Here is a 20,375-nt window from a genome sequence, read left to right on the forward strand (position 1 = left end):
TCTTTGTGAACTGTATAGCCTCGAAAGGGAGGGGTGTGCTTTAACTCTTACTGTTTCTCTAAAAGCCTTCATTTTGATCTAGAGAAGTTTCTATCTTTAAGGAAATGTTTCCCTGTCTGAGGCATTATGATGGCACCTTGATGTACTCGGAGAACCCTTTTGGTTTTGTAATACAAAAATTTTATGTGTACACACTTCCCTTGATATGTAAAGTAGCAGAAAGTTTCCCTTCCTTATCATTTCTTATTGGAGTAATAGAGTTGAAGCATTAGGTTAAGTTTAGTGATTAAACAAAAAGAACACTACAATTATACATCAAAGTATATACTTTTTCTAATTCTTTTAGCCTTAATGCTCTTTTCAGATGTTGCGTGGATTTATTTCAGGATTGCAGTCAATAAGAATAGCCATTCATTTATGTATTATCTGTTTTTCTATAAACTTGCACCATTAAGTTAATGAATATTGATCATTTATTGCACAATTACAAACATTTTCTCTATTTCTAAGAATTTTCACAGATTTTTTTTAAGTAATATAAAAAATAGTGTCCTAGTTTGGGAGTCAAGAAAGTCTGGCTTCTCATTCTTCCTCTGATATTTATTGGATATATGACTTTGGGAAAATCACTTAACCTGATATGCCTCAGGTGGAGGGAGTTCCTAATTGCTCACACTGGGAGTTTCCTCAGCCTGATCCTTTGTGTATTCACTTACTAAGACCTAACCCATCTACATACCAGAGAGACCAAAACATAAAGAATCTTGATGGAGTTTTTTGGCTTTTTTTTAAGTGCTCAGATACAATATTCCAAAAATAACCCACTTTGATTACCAGTTATATGTACACTTAAGTAATAATACCAAAATTCACTCATAAATGCTGACTTATATTTGTAGCTTAAGCAATTCAGACAAACTGTTTTCCTTAACTATTCCTAAAGCTCTCAAAGAAAACTTTCAACCATTGATAATATCAAAAGATTCTTTACTGTCTGAGGTGATTGCTTGTAAATTGTTGGTACCATTAAGATTTTAAAATATAGTCTAATCAGGGTGGGGAACCTGTGGTCTTGAGGCTACAGTTCTCCACCACTAGTCTAAATTCTCAGATTCTTTTCTAAATAAGTTATTTGTTGTTGTTCAGTCATTTCAGTTGTGTCTAACTCTTTGTGACCCCATTTGGGTTTCTTTGTCAAAGATACTCGAGTGGTTTGCCATTTCGTTCTCCAGTTCATTTGACAGATGAGGAAACTGAGGCAAACAGGGTAAAGTGATTTGCCCAGGGTCAGAGCCTGGATTTCAATTCAGGTCTTCCTGACTCCAGGCCCAACACTATCCACTGTGTCACCTAGCTTTTGTGAGTAGTTCTGAAACAAAGGACTTCTTAGAATTAAACTCCTTAGGGTAATAATTTGAAAGAATTTATTCTCTTATATCCAGCACAGTTGCTTATCAGTGGTAGTTTTGGTAACTTAAGCTCAAAGTAACACATATCCTTATATTCATGTCAGACCTTTCTGTAGGATTTGAGAGGTCTGTTCTCTATTCACTTCAGAAGAGTTGTTTGTTTTTTAAGAATTCAAGCATGTGCCCCCCATTTCTGTCGCCTGCTCTCCCTGCTGCTCTCACTGGCTGGTGTGCTCTCTCAGGGACTGGGGTGACTGAGGAGTGGTCAGGTAGTCATGGCCGCCTCTAAGCCGGTGGTGGTGGTGGTGGTGGCAGCAACGTCAATGGTCCCCAGTGCCATGGCCGGGTTGGGGAACAAGGCATCTGGTTCCAGCATGGGGGACCTGCCTCACTGGCAGCTGGCTGCTGGCAGTCAGGGCACCACTCATTCTGAGCGCATGTTCTGTGTACCTGTGGAGCTGGCTGGGGCGATACCAGGGGGCCTCCTCAAACTGAACAGCCAGAGGAAGACCCCCAAGGACAGGGCCATCAGGAGGGCACTGGAGACAGATCCCCTTGATAGAGCCCAATCAACAAAGAACAAAGTCAACAAGTATTTTAAAGCAGGAAAATATGAACAAGCCATTCAGTACTATACAAAGTTCCTACAGAGAAAAAAAGCTGGCCTTTCTGCATTTTATCAGAACAGAGCTGATGCATTTGAACAATTGCATAAGTGGAAAGAGGTGGCATGAGATTGTACAAAGACTATTGAGCTTAATCCCAGATGTGTGAAAGACCATGAGAAACTGGACAATAAGAGTGTTTAGAAGATGTCACAGTTTGTATTTTAAAAGGATTCCAAAACCAACAAAGCATGCTGTTATCTGATAAAGTTCTTAAACACCTTGGGAAAGAAAAGGCCAAAGAAAAATACAGGAATCATGAGCCTCTGATGCCATGTTCACAGTTCATTAAATCTTACTTTAGTGCCTTCACTGATGACATCATCTCTCAGCCTATGCTTAAAAGAGAGAAGGCTAATGAAGACCAAGACAAGGAAGGGGAAGCATTAGAAGTTAGAAAAAACGGGGTGGCTAGGTGGCACAGTGAGTAAAGCTCCAGCCCAGTGCCATGTGTCAGGAGGACCTGAGTTCAGTTCAGGCCTCAGACACTTAACACAAAAAAACTAGCTATGTAACCTTGGGCAAGTTACTTAACCCCAATTGCCCTCCAAAAGGAAAAAAAAAAAAAAAGAAGTTAGAGAAAACTCTGGATATTTAAAGGCCAAGTGATACATGGAAGAAGAAAACTATGGTAAGATCATAAGTGAGTGCACAAAAGAAATAGATGCCCAAGATAAATAAGTAGTCAAAGCATTGTTGCTACGAGCTACCTTGTGCTTACTTGGCAATGCCAATGCAGGGCAGGTCATCTGCATGGAAGATGCCAGTGTGATACTTCATGCAAATGCCCGGATCAAAAGAGGCAGCATGTATATACAACAGCAGCAGCCTTTGCTCTCTTTTTAGGATGACTGCCGATATTGATCCCCAGAATGCAGGTGTCTACCACCACCAAGAACAGTTAAAGATACTTCTTGATCAGGTTGAAAAAGCAGTAGCAGATTTTAATGAATGTATTAGATTAGGACCTGATTCTGCCCTGGCCCAAGCTCTGGTGTTTTGCATTGTATCGTCAGGTTTACACAGCAAATAATTCTACACAAGTCCAGATAGCTATGAAAGGCTTTGAGGATGTCATAAAGAAATTTCCAAGATGTGCTGAAGGCTATGCATTGTATACCCAGGCACTAACAGATCAGCAACAATTTGGTAAAGCAGATGAAACGGATGATAAACGTATTGACTTGGAACCAGACCATGCCACAACTTATGTTCATAAAGCTTTGCTTCAGCTTCAGTGGAAACAAGATCTAGAGAAAGGCTTGGAGCTTATTAGCATGGCCAATTGACACCAAGTGTGATTTTGCATATGAAGCAATGGGAACTATTGAAGTGTAGAGGGAAACCAGAATAAAGCCATTGACTCAAATAGGCAATTCAAATAGGCAGTTAACCTAGCCAAATCTGAAATGGAGATGGCACATCTCTATTCACTTTGTGATACTGCCTATGCTCAAACAGAAGTTGTAAAGAAATATGGATTAAAATCTCTTACACTAATAACAGCTGAAAAAGGAAAAATGACCCTCTTTTTAAATGTTTGCCTCACAGACCGTGGTGAATGATGGAGCTTAATTTTTCTGTTTGTGGTGTTTGTAATTTGTTACATCTGTTTAATGTTTAGGTGATGTGGGAGTGGCTGTTCAAAGAAGTTTGCAGTGTTGAAGTTTATTCCCTAATGCAACAGAACGGGATAGCTAAAACAATGTTGCAAAGAGAACAAAGAATAATTTGACCGTGCAAATAAAAATTTGGATGGGGGGAAAGGGGATGTTGGATGATTATTTATTTATGTATATTTCTTTGTACATATATATATATACACACACATAATATAGAAACATTTTATAGCATGTTGGTTTTAAAAATAATAAGGTGAGGGGCAGCTAGGTGGCACAGTGAATAGAGCACCAGCCCTGGAGTCAGGAGGACCTGAGTTCAAATATGACCTCAGACACTTAACACAAAAACTAGCTGTGTGACCTTGGGCAAGTCACTTAACCCCAACTACCCTCCAAAAAGCAAAAAAATTTAATAATAATAAGGTGAATACTACAAAATAGATTTATTTTATATGCATTTAATGCCTATGGGTTGATTATTTGTTTTTCAAAGGAAAGAATATATTTTTGTTTTTAAAGCTAAGTTGAGAAAGAACTATAAATATGACCAGAGGTACAATGCCTTTGTCTACTGCATAACTCTAGGAAGAACCTGGTGGCAGCTATAGATCAATTTTATCATTTTCCACAGCAACAGTAATAAATGATGAGATAGATAAATAGCTTCAAATGTAAAGCAACCACAAACTCCCTATAGTAAAACCATGCAGAAGCAAAAATCTCTTTTGAAGGACTTGTAGGCTGCATGACTTAGAAGACTTTAAATAGCATTGCTACTGTTGTTGGGGGAGTTGATCATTCAAGAGGTAAAGGAGATGAGTTTTTAAAGGCCTAAAACTATTTTCTGAACTTGGTACTGGTAGATTTAATGTTGTACACTTTTTAAAAGAAATTCAAATGCTGGCGTATGTATGTAATCTAAATAAAAATAGAATGAATGTGATACGTGGAAATACTTGATTTAAAATAGCTAGTAAAGAATTTTGTAAAGGAATGTGCATTTATTAAGGACTTAAATGTTATTGTCAAGAGCCTAGTATTTCCTGAAATGTCAAATGTTTGCGTATTCACCAAGTTACAGTAACAGAGTTAGAAAAAGTACCTTTTCTGAGGCATTACTTTTTATATAAAAGTATGGGTATGGTATGCCTTCATTTTAATTCAGGGAGCCCTTTGTTGTGAGGTCCTGAATGTCAGTATCTAGAAATTTGTTGGCAGTTTAGGAAACCTGACCATCTATTTACATTTTTATTCTCATTCAACCTGCAGCCCTTACTTCACTTCATTGTTTATTCCTAGTCACCTTTTTATCCAGACTGTCTTTTTTGGCTATTCTCCTCATTTACTAGCAGAGTGTCCCATTTTTGTTGCTTGGGTTTTCTTTTTCTTTTTTAAAGCAGTGGGCCATTAGATAGTGTCTCACTAAACCTGAGCCTTAGAGAATACATACCACACTATATTAGGGCCTTATGTCATCCCTTTGGGGAACTAAAGCCTTGTTAGTATACAGAGTCCAGGGTGAGGAGATGCTGCTTATCCAAAGTGCCAGCTTTCACTGAGTGCTTATACTTCTGAAACCAAATGAACTTCGTGAGCAAAACACTACCTTTTTGGTATCTGTAAGATTGGTCCCTCTTTCACTGTAGAGGTATTAACTCTTGCCTTTAGGATATCATGGGTCTAAAGGTAGCAAATTGGGAAGTGAAATTTTTTGACAGCCAGGATAGTGACAACTAAAATCTAAGGGCTCTCTCTCCATTTTTAGTCTTTAAATTATGCACCTTCCAGGATAACCACTGTTGACTTCAGGAGGGTTTCTTATTCCCAACTTAAAATTCCTCTGATTCTCTAAATGCTTTTGTTCTCATGGCCTTATTTTCATTGACACTGACATTTTCTTCTGCTCTTCTCCCTTCTTCCCCCTGGGCAGAAGTAGGAAAAAACACACAAAGGAAAATGACACATGTGCTGTGCAATATTATCATTCCAAATCCTCATTGAAATATTTCTTAAATTCTTAAAATATTTGAAACTGCACTGAAAGCTACATTTGTCTTTAACTTTTCTTTTTGTAAATGAACTCATGTAAATTCACCAAATAAATGCTACATTGAAAAAATTCAGCCATGTAGCAAGCTGCCTAAGCTGTTTTATTGGTTAGGTCTAAAGAGACCTGCCTGCCCCCTAATAGTGGGGAATGGCACATCAGGAGAATGGTGCTTGGAAGGACTTATTTTGTTGGGCAAGTTACAGGGTAGATGGGTGGAACCATAGGAGAGTAGATTGATACAACATTCTAGTACCAGTAAGGAAGGGTATCATTTGATTATATTATTTCTAGAACTGGAAAAGGGGAGGATATGTATGGCAACAAAGAAAATGGCAGGGGAATAAAGTAAAGCATGGCTAGAACAACCTACTTATATATAGTGAGCCAAAAGTGAGGCATTCACCAATCAGGACTTTGGGAGACCTGGGATGGGAGTTCTGGAATTTGAAGGGTTAATCCTCCAGGGCATAGTCTCTAGTCAAGGTGGCAACCAAGATGGAGGTGTAGGGAGGGAGGAGAAGGAAAGAAAAACATAGTTAAAACAGCTAGCCCAATATAACCTCTAAAGCATTCTCTTTTATTTTTAAAATTATGATCAGGTAACCACATTGTAAAAACATAAGATTAGACTACATAAACTACACTGTGAAAAACTAAAGTATACACTAAATAAAATTTAGCATTTTAATCAAATTGACTATACAGAAAATTAGATATGTAATGCTTCTCCTAATTGTTACTTTACTTCAAAATAAAATGAGGATTTTATAGCTAGAGAGAACCTTAGAAATCATTTGGTCCGAACCCATCTCCTGCCCACTGACCCCACAACCCTTAAAGCGATTGACATTAAAACATCAGTACTTTTACGTAGCCAAACTTAGTTTGTATACTCTTTCCTTTAGTTTAGTTTTGTTTTTTTTTTTTCTGTTATCAGTAGTAAGTTTTTACTTTTTGACAAAATTCATTTGCATGGGGTATAGAAATCCATCTTGCCCTACAAGAAAGTAAAGGAATAGGGCACAGAGGTAAGGGGGTTGATGGAGGGAATAGAAGAGAGGGAAGACTGCGGGAAGGGGTAATCAATATGCTTGTCATCTTGGGGTGGGAGGTTGGGAAGAGATGGGGAGAAAATTTGGAACTCAAAATCTTGTGGAAATGAATTTAGAAACTAAATAAGTAAAAATTTTAAATGAAAAGAAAATTCCTTTGCAGTTTCACAAAATCCCAGGATTTCAAAGTTTGGGAGGAATTCAGAGGCCATCTCATTCTACCCATACCTGAACAAGAACTCTCCTCTACAGCATGCTCATCAGGATCATTAAACCTTTACATAAAGATCCTTTGAAAGAAGAAATCTCCTTCATCTTAGGAAATTCATCCCAGTTTTGGATAGCACTAGCTATTAAGAAGTTTCCCCTTTCATCAAGCTGAATTCTGCTTTTCTGCATAAAGCTCTTTGAGAACAGGACTGTCTTTTGCCTTGCTGTGAATCCCCAGCACTGTGTACAATGCTTGGCAAATTGGCACTTAATAAATACTTATTGATGAATAAACAACTAAGGACAAAAACAAAACTTAACTTCAAGTTAATGTCTATTTCAGTGTAAATTCTAATCTGACTAGATAATTGAAATACCACTGCTGATTGTGTGACCCTGGGCAAATTGATTAACAATTCTTGCTGGGGCTTTCCCTCTGAAATTAATTTACATTTACACTGTATTTATCTGTATACACAATTAATTCACCTCTCCTGCCTCCCCTATTAGAACTAGAGCCCTGGGACCATGTTTTTGCCTTTCTTGTATTCACAACAAATGAGTGTTGACCTACTGACAGGACAGAGTATTGTATAAAAACCCAGAAAAGAGGGAAGGTCTAGGGAGAGAGAGATTCAGGTCAAAATATGGAGATTGAAGAACAACCATCAGATTTGTTGATTAAGAGATCATTGGTAACTTTGGAAAAATCAGTTTTGGTTGAATGATGAAGTCAAAAGACAAAGGGTTGAGAAATGATTGAAAGGAGAGGCAACAATTGTAGACAGCTTTTTTTTTTTTTGGAGTTTGGCTAAGAAATGGAAGAGGTATATAGGAGGACAGCTTGGAAGCTGCCCTTCTAGTCCTTGATAAGATTTTAGGCCACATCCGAATCTCTTGTTCTGTTCCAAACAGCACATTTTAGTAAAGACATTTGTAAGCAAGAAAATGTCCTTGTCCAGTGAAGAATCACCAGGTTGGTAATGGGCCTCATATTCATTCCATGTAAGGATCAATTAAAGAAATGAGGAATGGTCAGCCTGGAGAAGAGAAACCTAACTGGCACATGATGGCTATCTGAAAGTATCTAAAAGATTGTCATTTCTCCCAAAGGTTCATTTGCATTTTTAAGGCATACTTCTTGTGAAATGAAACGACTTTATTAAGGAAATGTTGAGCATCAGTGAGCAGGTTGAAGAAGCATTAGTCACAAGATAGTTAGGGATTTTTCTGAAATCATACTACATGGGTGGTCACCTCCATTGCTTATACATTAAGACCACCTCTACCTACAAGCATGCCATGTTCATATCTTCATCTTGGCCTTTCATTCATATGTTTTCCTACCTGAGAATTTCCTCTCCCTCCCCCTGTCTTCTTCTATAATATTTATTTTCTGTATCTTGCAGTGTAGCACTTAATTTTTTCTAATTTCTTACTTCTTAACAGGTGGTTTGTCCTGGATGCAGAAACTAGAGATCTAGTTTCAATCCATACAGATGGTAATGAGCAGCTCTCAGTGATGCGCTACTCAAAAGGTAAGGCATATTTAACATGCATTATGGCATTAAACCCATGTCTATGATTGAATAGTCTTAATTTTAAAAGAAAGTTGACTACTTTTCTATACTCCCTGGAGATACTAAATGTTGCATTGTTTCTCTCTCAAATAAGATTGAGTTTGTTCCAGGTAACTTCAAAGAGTTCAGTTGAAGCTAAGTAACATTTGAGGTTTAAAATCACATGCTATTTAGAACCAACAGGTATAATTGCATTTGAATATGTAAGCAAAATACAGTTAAAATCTGATTTGCCACTAATTTGAAAGTTCGAATAGGTTTAAGACTGTAGATTAACATCTATTTAACAAAACCTCACTTTGTAAATAGTGTATAAATGAGAGTATAAAAGGAATATTTAGAATTTTTAACAGATTTTTAAGTCCCATTAAAAAGCTTAGAAAGTTCTATAGTAGAAATTATTGATTGGTTATATATATAATTCTTTTTTAGATCATATTTTATGTTTTCATTCAGCAAAAATATGCCTTCTCTGTGCCTACCCACACTCCTTCCCTATTGAGAACTAAAGAAAAACAAAACCCATTGCAAATATGTATAGTCATTCAAAACAAATTTCACATCAGTCACGTCCCTTAAAAATATGTCTTATTCTTCCCTCTTTTTTTCTTTTTGCTTTTCGGAGGGCAGTTGGGGTTAAGTGACTTGCCCAAGGTCACACAGCTAATTCCTGTGTTGTGTCTGAGGCTGGATTTGAACTCAGCTCCTCCTGACTCCAGGGCTGGTGCTCTATTCACTGTGCCACCCAGCCACTCCTTATTCTGCCCTCTTAAGTCTTTCACCTTTCTATATGAGGTGGGTAGGAGATAGTATTTTTCATCATTACCCCTCTAGAATCATGGTTGATAATTATATTTAATAAGAATTCTTAATTACATAAAATTCTTTGTCATTACAAGCATTTCCTAAATTTAATTAGGCTAGTTTAAAGGTAGCTATGTACTTCAAAGAAATAATTATGCTTCCTTAAAAATCTGTAATTTCCTTGTCAATTAATGAGTTTGTCCCCAATTCACCTGGCTAAAATGAGTATCATTTTCTTATATTGAGGATTCATTCTCTCCCCTAGTTATCTAACTAGCTGTAGTCCAAGGCTTTCCTTAGTTATCCCCAACTGACTCTCAGTGTTATACAATGAAAGAGTAAAAGATTGCCTCAAGTGTTGGGATTGCAAAGAATTCCCATTACAGTAAGCCAAAGAAATTGCATTTCTTGTTTTTCTTTTTATTTGATGTTGCCTTTTTAAGTATAAAGAATTAACACAGATATAGTTTGTTTAAACCAACACATTCAATAAGCTTTGTTGAGTACCTGGTAAATACTAAGTGCCCATTGTGGTAAGTTGACACAGTAGGATACAAAAAAAAAAAACAAGAAGAAGACAAGGTAGGATAAACAGAATAGTTGTATTATCCTGGCACAGGTAACATATTTGGTATGTTTATTTTTTATGTTTACCTCTAGAAATATTTTTTTTCAGTCCACCCTTATAGTAATCAGTGGTATTACAACTCTGAGCAATTATTATGCATTAGACCAAATGGCAGCTTTTTTGTTTGTTTAAGAGCCTACTTGGTTGGTAGTAAATGAAAAATAATTTAGCCAACCCTGTTAAGCAACATTCAAAATTGATAAGATTTAATAAGAACTTCTTTCATGCCATACCTTAAAACATATCTTCTCCCATCCTCACCTACTTCTCTATTCACAGAGCTTAAGGTCACCTTCCATCTTACTAAAGCCTACCCCCTCTTCCAATATCTTTGGTCATCCCAACTTTCCCCTACTCCATCCGTCAGTCCCTGCACCCCCATTCTTTCCTTCACCTTCAGTGTCTTTCCTCATACTGATACCTTTCCATGGCCTACAAACATGCTATTCCAAAAAAATTTCATGTGAACCTGCCAGCTCCTCAAAACTGCCTTCAGCTTCACCTTACATGTTTAAGGAAACTGGTCTTTGCTCTTCTATGTGGGTGTTAATCACCTACTCTTGGAATTTTAGTTCCTTTCCTCCTCTTCTGCAGAAATTGTTCTCTCTGAAGTTACCTCTCAATCCCAGCATTCCTTGACATTTCAGCAGTATTTGTCATCATTGACCTACCCTTTTTCTTAATGTGTTCTTAACTTCCATGCTTTGGTTTTTGTCTTCTCTGTTCCTCCTCTCTGCTGTGCTGGTTTCCCCTCTCCTTTTCAGTCCCTAAAATCTTCCAAAGGGCAGTTAGGTGGCACAGTGATAGAGTGTCAGGGCCATCAGGAAGACTCGTCTTTCTGAATTCAAATCTGGCCTCAAACATTTGTGTGACCTTGAGAAAGCCACTTAACCTTGTTTGCTTCAGTTCCTTATCTGTAAAAATCAGCTGGAAAAGGAAATGACAAACCACTCCAGCATCTTTGCCAAGAAAACCCCAAATGGGGTCATGAAGAGTCAGACACAACTGAAAAGGGACTGAACAGCAACAACAAACTCTTCAAGGCTAGCTCTCTATATATACAGTTTTTCTTGGAAAACATCCACTCCTGTGGCTTTTATTACTTTTATTACCTTTCTGAAGAACTCCTTATTCCTTTTCTCTAAGACTGCCTGTCCCCATGCTGCATTTCATACCTTCTGGACATTTCTACTTGAATTCAAAACAGAAATCATCCATAGAAAACCAACTCTTCCCACTGATTTTCCTGTTTCCCTCAGTCACCCAGACTTGAAACCTCCAAGTCATCCTTGAACCTTTCTTAACATTCACCTGTCCCCTGTATAATCAGTTGCCAGATCCTGTTTTTACCTCTTAAAAGTCTCTTACTTCCCTTTTTCTCCTTTCCATTAACACTGCTATGATCCTAGAGGAGATCCTTGTCCCTCATCCCCGAGGTGATAATAGTTTCCTGTACCCAGTCCCACACCACTGTGGAAATAATATTCCTCATTGCCTATTGAATACAATTTAAACTCTTTACCCTGGCATTCAGAGCCATCCATAGTCCAGCCCTAACCAGCCTTTCTAGCATTATTTTATGGTACTCTTCTTGTTGCATTCAATAATCCAACTACACTGGACTGCTCATTGTTCCCAGATTTCCCCTTTTGCTCTCTGCTTCAGTGCCTTTGCACTCACCATCTTCCATGGCTGGAGAAAAGTCACCCTGTATCTTCACCTGTTTAATTAATTTTCCTCCTTCAGAGCCAAGCTTATATAGCACTACCAACTTTATGGGACTCCAACAAGCAATGATCCCTCCTTCAAATCTCTCAGGCCATTCAATTTAATCTGTTCTAATGATATTTAGTTATTTTCTAACTTGTGTTATTGTTATTTTAGAGCATCTCAGCCTTATTAATAGACTGTAAGTTCTTTAAGGGCAAGACTATTTTTTTTTTAAATTTTGAATCAAACACTCATGAAGCTCCTGCTGGGTGCCTGACACTGGACGTACAAAGAGAAAAGTGAAACTGCTTACCCTGAAGGAACTTAGATTCTAAGAGAGGCATATGGATACAAATATATCCCTTTCCAAACAAATAGCAGATACAAGGTAACTATAGCTGGGAGAGGCTATAGAAAAGGCACATGCAGAGGAAGCTGAGTCTCAAAAGAAAACTTGAGATTGCGAGAGGCAGAATTGAGGTGGGGAGAGCATCTCAGGGCTACCCCCTGAGGAAGCACTTAAATGTTTGTTAAGTTGAATTAAAAACATATCATTGTACATAAGAGCGTTGAAATAAGGAGTAAATGAAATTGGCAGTATATTTACTTTGTGAAAATCTTTTCACCTTTTATTGTAGATGGCACCTTCCTTGCTGTAGGATCCCATGACAACTTTATTTACCTCTATGTAGTCTCAGAAAGTGGAAGAAAATATAGCAGATACGGAAAATGCACTGTAAGTTGCATAGTATATGAATTTTTTTTAATGTGAAGGTAGTCCATATACATTGATATAGATGTTTAAATTTTACTAAAAAATGTAGATGTTTTTGTTAATACAGCTTTTAAAGATAATTATTATTGAATACGTAGCACAGCTTTAGATATCAATCCATATTGATAAATTCTGAAATTACCTTAGAGTTACATATCTATATCCATGTTTACTTTAAAAAGGAAATATATATGTATATACATATGAGATTTTAACACTTGTGTTTTTAGCTGTGAATATTCCCATAGCTCTCTTTGACATGAGACAGTAGAGGAAGGAATGGCTATTAATTGTTTTCTTGCTATAGTGCCAGTTTCATAGAGATTCACAATTTCATATACAATCATCACCTATTCCACAGTATATGTGGAAATTACAAATTTTAGACTGTGTCTTTAATGTTCAGAGTAATAAAATGGAAAAAAGGAAGGAAAAATGCTAGCGTCATGTCCCTTCCTTAACATACAAATAACTTGTCAGAATTATCCTATTAAGAAGCAATACTGGGGGCAGCTAGGTTGGCGCAGTGAATAGAGCACCAGTCCTGGAGTCAGGAGGACCTGAGATCAAATCTAGCCTCAGACACTTAACACTTACTAGCCATGTGACCTTGGGCAAGTCATTTAAACCCAGTTTCCCTTCCTTCCCTCTCCAAAAGGCCAAAAAAAAGAAGCAATACTGTTTGCTTGTATTTATGTAAGTAGGTGTTGTATTCCCCTAAGAGAATGTAGACTCCATAAGGGCAGGAAGTAGCTTGTTTTTCTTTGAATCCCTGGCACCTCACATAAAGTCAGCACTTAAGGTTTAAATAAATTTCAAATATGATCAAATTCTCATCTAAGCTAATGTTATCAACATATGAAATAAAATATTTTGGCATTGAGGGGCAGATAAAAATGAGTTTGTGGTCTGTAGTTTAAAGGATTGAATTACTCATCCTATAACAACAGTTGCTATCAAAAATAATTTGACAGTTTTTAAAGAAAATATTAAAATTTTCATCTTTTAAGGAGTTAGGGATAAAGTAAATTTGGATAGAACTCTGTGATATTTGTCCTTATATATTATGACTCATGCAGAATTCTATTTATAAACTTGGACATGTCTAAAAGACCTGCTGTATGTTCACATATTAATGCCCATTTTCAGAAACCATACCATCTCCAAACTTTTGGACAAAATCTACTAATAGAAATGTAATTTAGGATTTAGCAGCAATCATGTTTATTTTTTTTATTAGTTCAACAGAAATTATGAAAATTTTTAGACACTGGATTTAGTGAAATTAATTACCATTAAGGTCATAGCCATGAAGCTGCCATTATTCTTCTAAAAAGGTCTCAGAGAAACTAAGGTCACCTGTGCCTTTTTACAGACTGCATTCTTCTGGATCTTTCCATACCAATAACTGCCTTGAAACTGCTACCTCCTTCTATATGTTCTCTCTTTTCACTTGGTTTCCATGAAACTCCTCTCTCATGATTATCTTCCAACCTATCTCTGGCTATTCATTTTTTATATCCTTCACTAAATCTTCTTCCCCTTCTTCTTACTCCTTAATTATCAGTATCCCCCAAACCTTTGTCCCAAGCTACTTTCTCTTTTCTGTTTTCTTTTCTGGGCTGCCTTATGTACTCCTCTCATTTCAGTTATTATCTCTTTGAGCTCCCATTTAAAATTTTCAGTGCCTACCACAAACCTAGATGTTTTTCCAGCACTGCAAACTTACAGTGTCCAAAATGGAATTCTTTATCTCCTACCACTTTTCTTCTTTGCCCTTTCACACCTCCCACCACCACCCCCCACACACAAAATATTTATACATATATATATAATTTATAAATTATAATTTATTACACATACACACACACAAACTCGTGTCTCCTTCCAGCTTCATTATTTCTTTTGAAACATTTAAGTCTACCCAGACTCAAAACTTGGGAGTTATCGGCTACTTTTCTTTCTGTTCACATAACACTCAGAAATTTTAGTTTGTTCTCATCCATTTGCCATTTCACTACTTGGAATAATAATAGTGTAATCTCTAACTTTAGAGATTTATTATATACCCACTATTTCAGATCTTTCATTTCATGCCAACCCCCAGGGGCCATTTTACTAGAAATATTTTTTGTATTGTATGCTTTCTGTGTAATAAAGAATCTGGCAAATATAACAAACTTTTCTGGGTGATTCGGGATCTTCATTATGCATAGTTATTCTAGTACTTTGCTATTGCTGTGTTGTAGTTAGTGTACAAATTGCACTCAAAGTTTGCTTTTCTTATGCTTTATTTCAAATATGCCAGTGTTTGGTGAACAAATCCTAGTTTACCTTACACTTGTCACGATCCCTTAGATTTCAATAACTATTTCCTCTCAGACTTAGTTAATCTTTTGAGATAGAAGCATCTAACCCATGCACAGGACTTCTGAGGTCCCTAGCACTCTATCCTAAGATGATACAGAGGATCTAGCACTTTGAACCCCAGAAATCCAGAGCAGCCTAAAACCTACCAATGCTCTAATTTAGACACACCCTGTGATGTGAAGGTCAATACCGCTTGGAATCAGACAGAGCTGAACTCCCTCTCAATAAGTTCTGAAGGAAGCAGAGCCTAGCTTTGGCAAAAAGCTCCAATTCAGGATCTAAAACTGGAAAGATGAGTAATAGAAGATAGCAACCACTATAAAGAATTATTATAGATTTCTAAATACAAAAAAAAAAAAATCCTGCCCAGAAAGAAGGAATAACTCTACAGCAGTTGCAAGCAGGGACTCAAAGGCAGGGAAAATAGATTTTTCTCCAAAGATAATTGAAAGAAATGAAACAAGAAAATTTTTCAATAAAATAAAGGATTAGAGGAAAGGATTGGAGAAAGAATAAGTAGCTTAGAACAGAAAATAGTAAACCCTATCCATGTCAGAGACTCCTGAAAATTAGGAAACAACTAAATAAAAATTAATGACTCAATGAGACAACAACCAAATCAAAATATTAGAGAGAAAGAAAAAAAGATATATCTACTATCAAAAAAACAACCTAGAAAACAGGTCAAGCAGAAATAATTTGAGAATTATCAGACTTCCTGAAAACCATGATTTTAAGAAACCTGGAGGACACTGTGTTTTGAGGACTCATTACTGAAAACTAGACAAAACTATTGAATCAAAAATCAAAGTGAAAATAGAAAGAATCCCAAGAATGTCATAACGAACCCAGAATTTCCAGGTCAAAGATAAACTACCGTAATCAGTCAAAAAGAAAGAATTCAAATACCGAGGAACTACAATGAAAATCACACAAAACATAGCAGCCCCTACTGTTAATGAGAGAAGATCTTGCCATACGGTATTTCAGAAAGTAATAAGCTTACAGCCAAAGAGTATCTTACTCTGCAAAGCCTGAATATAATCCTACAGGGGAAAGTGAATCTTAATTGAATAGAGAACTTGGAATCGGTTCTGCTCTGATGGTATACAAGAAGAAAAGAGGGCAATAGTAAGTATAGTATAGGAGAAAAAAGAGGGGAAACATTATTTATTACAACTGTGGTACACTAAAGTAAGAGTATACAAACATGAAGGGAGGTTTGGGGAGATCAAGCATTAGGTGAACCTCATTGTAAACTGAATTAAACAAAGGAGGGCTGAACATAGGTAGCCAAGCACAAGCACATGTACTCCTGCAAGCACACACACACACATACACAGAGTTAGATGTTTGAAATACATCAAATTCAACAGGGAAAGAGACCAGATAGGGTAGAGATTTGAAGAGAAATGATAATACAAAGATAGGAATGGTTGAAAGCAAAATAAACTTCACTTTCACAGAGACATTAAAGGGGGGAGAAACAATTTTTTTTAACTAGAAATTTAAAAGGATCCCTGTCAATTGGTCATCTGCTCAATGACTTTTGGTGTGTGAATATAAAGGTCAGCCAATTATATATACCTTTGTACCCTCTGTGATATTTGAGCCCTCCTCCCTGACACTGTCATCAGCCTGGGCAGGCCCTCAACTCACACCTAGACTACTGGCTCTTCTGCCTGCCACAAATATCTCTGCACACCAATGCATCCTCCATTCAGATACCCAAGTGATTTTCCTAAACTCCAATGGCTTATTATTACCTCCAAAATCAAATATAAAACCTCTAGCTTTCAGGGGCGGCTAGGTGGCGCAGTAAATAGAGCACCAGCCCTGGAGTTAGGAGGACCTGAGTTCAAATCCAGTCTCAGACACTTAACACAAAACTAGCCATGTGACCTTGGGCAAGTAACTTAACCCCAGTTGCCCTACCTTCCCCCCTCCAAAAAAAGCAAAAAGAAAAGAAAAAATAAGTCATGCAGTAAAACTAACAAATCAACCAACTGGGTATATGCAGTAGTTCACACCTATCCACCTCTTTGGGGTTCAGGTGAGAACAAAAAAGGCAGTGAACTACATTTTTTCCATCTTTTCTCCAGGGTCAAGCTTGATTATCAATCATTACATAGCATTCAGTTTCATTTTTGTGTAATTTACATTTATATTACTGTAGACATTTTGCGTACTTATTTTCCTAGTTCTCCTTACTCTTTTGGGGGGAGGGAGAGAGCAAGGCAATCGAGGGCTTAGTTCAGGGATGGGAAACCTCTGGTCTCAAGGCCCATTTTTTCTGTGAAGTTTGAATTCAGTCAAAGGGCTACACTTGAGGACCTAGAGGGCCACATGCAGCCTCAAGGCCCCTGGTTCCCCTGGCTTAGTTACATCAGCATAATTTATACAGTGGGGACTTACAAAGGGCAGTAGATTGAAAGGGAAGGTCTACATCTGGCCAAACTATATATTGGTCAGTCAGCACTAGGAATTTGCATACTAACCAAAGAGGAGAGTGGAGCAGGTGCTACCACTCCCACAGGCTACTGTGCTTATTCTGTTGGTAACAATTGGTCGGCAATTGGTGAAGTTGAGGAAAATGACTTCTTCTCCACAATGTCTTCTCCCCTCAGTGATGGCTGTAGGTGCTGACCTGGAAGCAAGTCTGGTGGTTTGGGGAACAGTGCTATTCCCGAGACTCTTGAGTTCAGGGTCCTGAGCTGTCTCCCATCAGGATCGGAGGAGGAAGATATAGTGATAATGATGGTAGTAATTTGACTTGCCTAGAACATCCTGACATCTGTCTCTCTTCCTCAGGGTATCTTGGTACTTCAGCTAAGCTGGCTTTCCTCCTTGCCCACTGGTTGTCAATTGGTGAGGGATTTGTTGGGTTTCATAATCACTTTTGTGACCAATTAATTAGCTTCTAGACTGTTTCTTTACATACCAGAGCCACTTCTCCCAGTACACCATACTGTTTTGGAGCTCTGAATCTTGCTAGGTAGGATGAAAAATATCTCAACTGTACTTCATTTTGTCAATTTTGTATTTTAGCAATGATTCAAACATCCAGGATGTTATAGAGGAATACTCAAGAATTAATGCTAATGCCTAAAATATTATTCTGAGCTAATAATGCTTTCTATTGACTGTTCTCTTATTCCTTAGGGACATTCCAGCTATATTACACACCTTGACTGGTCCCCAGACAACAAATATATAATGTCCAACTCAGGAGACTATGAGATATTGTACTGTAAGTATAAATGAAGATTTGTATTTCATGTGTGTGTATACGCATAGTATATGCATACATATACATGTTTATATATATGTATGCATATACACACACATATACACTATAAGGGATAAGATTTGTCTTCTAGGGATGGTAATTAACAGATCAAATGAAATTAGAATTATGAAGTAAATGTTTGCTGACCACCAAAAACTAACACATCCTATGCACCTTTGAACCAATAATACTATTCTGAGCATTTATGGCTTTAACATTTCCTTCTGGGGCTAGAGAAGAGTATAATTGATGGAAGTTTGTATTTGAGTGGTGGGAATGAAGAGAAAGAAAATATCCTCAATAGGAAATAATATACAATTCTGTAAAAAATAATTAAAAGTAAATATTTCCTGTACTTTCTTTGCTTTTCTTTTGTTGTTTTAATGTTGAGTATATGAATTATAAATGCAAGTATAAATAGCAAATTTCAAAAAAGAGTTCCTATTTCTGAATTCAAAGGGGACATACCAAGTGGCTGCAAACTAATCCGGAATCGTTCTGACTGTAAAGACATTGACTGGACAACTTATACTTGTGTATTAGGCTTCCAAGTCTTTGGTAAGAAACATTTTACCTTATGTAATGAGACCTTTCAAAAAGAAAAAATATCACTTAGCTAAGTCTTATAGAATGAAAAATATGCATGAGTATATTTACACTGTCAGTATTAATGCTAGAAGTTAGTAGTTGAAATTCATGGAAATTAGATGAGATGGATTTAAAAGAATGGTGTATTTGTTCCCTGTATATTGTTGTACAATGTTCTCCCCAGTAAATGTGAAAGGAAAAAGATAATTTAAGAGGTGATACTGTCCACAGAGTATACTTGGACAAGAAGAAAAAATAAATGAGGAAGTTGGGAACCTAGTAGCAGATATAATGTAAGATTTAGATTATCCAAATACTTATTGAACCACTTTCCCTCAAAAACACAGAAATTAATTTTTGACCCTATGATGATAATTTCATCCTTCAAAAGATAAATGTTGAATATTCTCATACCTGGTAATACACTACATATTCCAGTGATTCTGAACCATGTAGGTTATCTAAACCCCATTCCTTTTCCCCTACCACCGAATGACTTATTCCCATTCCCCTCAACTCTTCCACCCCAAATTTCCAACCAGACCTCAACCCTTCCACTGTGCCCTCTGGAATGTTTGTTCCATAGGCAACAAACTTTCTTCCATCCTGAATCTTTTCCTCTCCCACTCCTTCCATCTTCTAGCCATCATTGAAATTTGACTTCCTCTCACCTCCACCTGTCTCTGCAACAGCCCATTCTCCCTGGCCACCCTTTTGAGTACTGGCTGCATCTTTATTCATTCCCCTCAGTTCACTGTTGAAATGGGAGAGTTGGAATATACCTTGCTCCCCATTGCCACTTCCAGGTTCCCCCGCTGTCTCCATTGATCAGAAAGAAACCTCAACTCTGTACACACCATGACCTCCAAACCTTGACCCCTTCAGTTCTCTCCCTGGCTCTAGACTGTTAACCTTTTTTTTTAATTGTTAACTCATTGGGTACCAGAATCAAGATCCAAAATGACTTATAGGCTAGAACATTGGACAAAATCTAGGATAATGAAATTTTAAAAGGTTTTATGTCTCAGACTGGAGATCAAAAAATAGATTTAACAAATATAAGATGGGGGAATTATAGATGTATTTGTTTGCTTGGTGTCCTCCATATTTCTTCCCCCTGGGTTTTTGTGACCTTCTAGCTCTCATCATTCCTACCTATCAGACTAGTTTTTCTCAATCTCTTTTTCTGGATCATTATTCATGTGCCATTTCCTAAGCAAGTGTACCCAAGAACAAAGTCTTCTTTCTTGGTGATCTTGTCAGGTAGATAGATTCATTCATCGTCTCTTAATCTAGATGATTCCCAGTTCTATACATTCAACCCAATTGTTTTCTGTGAGTTTTAGTCTCATATCTCCAGCTGCCCATTGGATGTCTCCAGCTGGATGCCCTGTAGTCAGCTTGAAGTCAACATGTCCAAAATAGAACTCAGCATCTTCCCCCTTAACTCAATTTCTTTTCTAGACTTTTCTATTTCTGTGGTGGGAACCTTCATTCTTCAGTCACTCACTTTTGCAAATCCAACATCATCCTTAACTTTTCCCTTTCCTCGTCTCCCATATCTAATTGGTTGCCAAGTCTTGTTGATTCTTCCATTACAACATTTTTCATATCCATCCTTTT

At 37.2% G+C, this 20,375-nt stretch overlaps 1 protein-coding gene and 1 pseudogene across 6 annotated transcripts in view; both read left to right on the forward strand.

Moving 5' to 3' along the window:
* LOC138148764 (mitochondrial import receptor subunit TOM70-like) lies at window positions 1-5,991 on the forward strand (annotated as a pseudogene).
* The window catches only part of EML4 (EMAP like 4), a 175,395-nt gene that overhangs the window by 142,926 nt on the left and 12,094 nt on the right, over window positions 1-20,375 (forward strand). For all 6 annotated transcript variants that reach the window (XM_069071585.1, XM_069071584.1, XM_069071586.1 and 3 more), the window contains 4 exons: window positions 8,458-8,546; window positions 12,369-12,466; window positions 18,038-18,125; window positions 18,624-18,722. In XM_069071585.1, coding sequence (XP_068927686.1) covers window positions 8,458-8,546; window positions 12,369-12,466; window positions 18,038-18,125; window positions 18,624-18,722 — 374 coding nt within the window. The remainder of the gene's footprint in view (window positions 1-8,457; window positions 8,547-12,368; window positions 12,467-18,037; window positions 18,126-18,623; window positions 18,723-20,375) is intronic.

This window comes from Petaurus breviceps, unplaced genomic scaffold, assembly GCF_028583685.1.
Source record: "Petaurus breviceps papuanus isolate PSGF00001 unplaced genomic scaffold, PetGlider_PUasm1.0 90842, whole genome shotgun sequence".
Classification (NCBI taxonomy): Eukaryota; Metazoa; Chordata; class Mammalia; order Diprotodontia; family Petauridae; genus Petaurus; species Petaurus breviceps.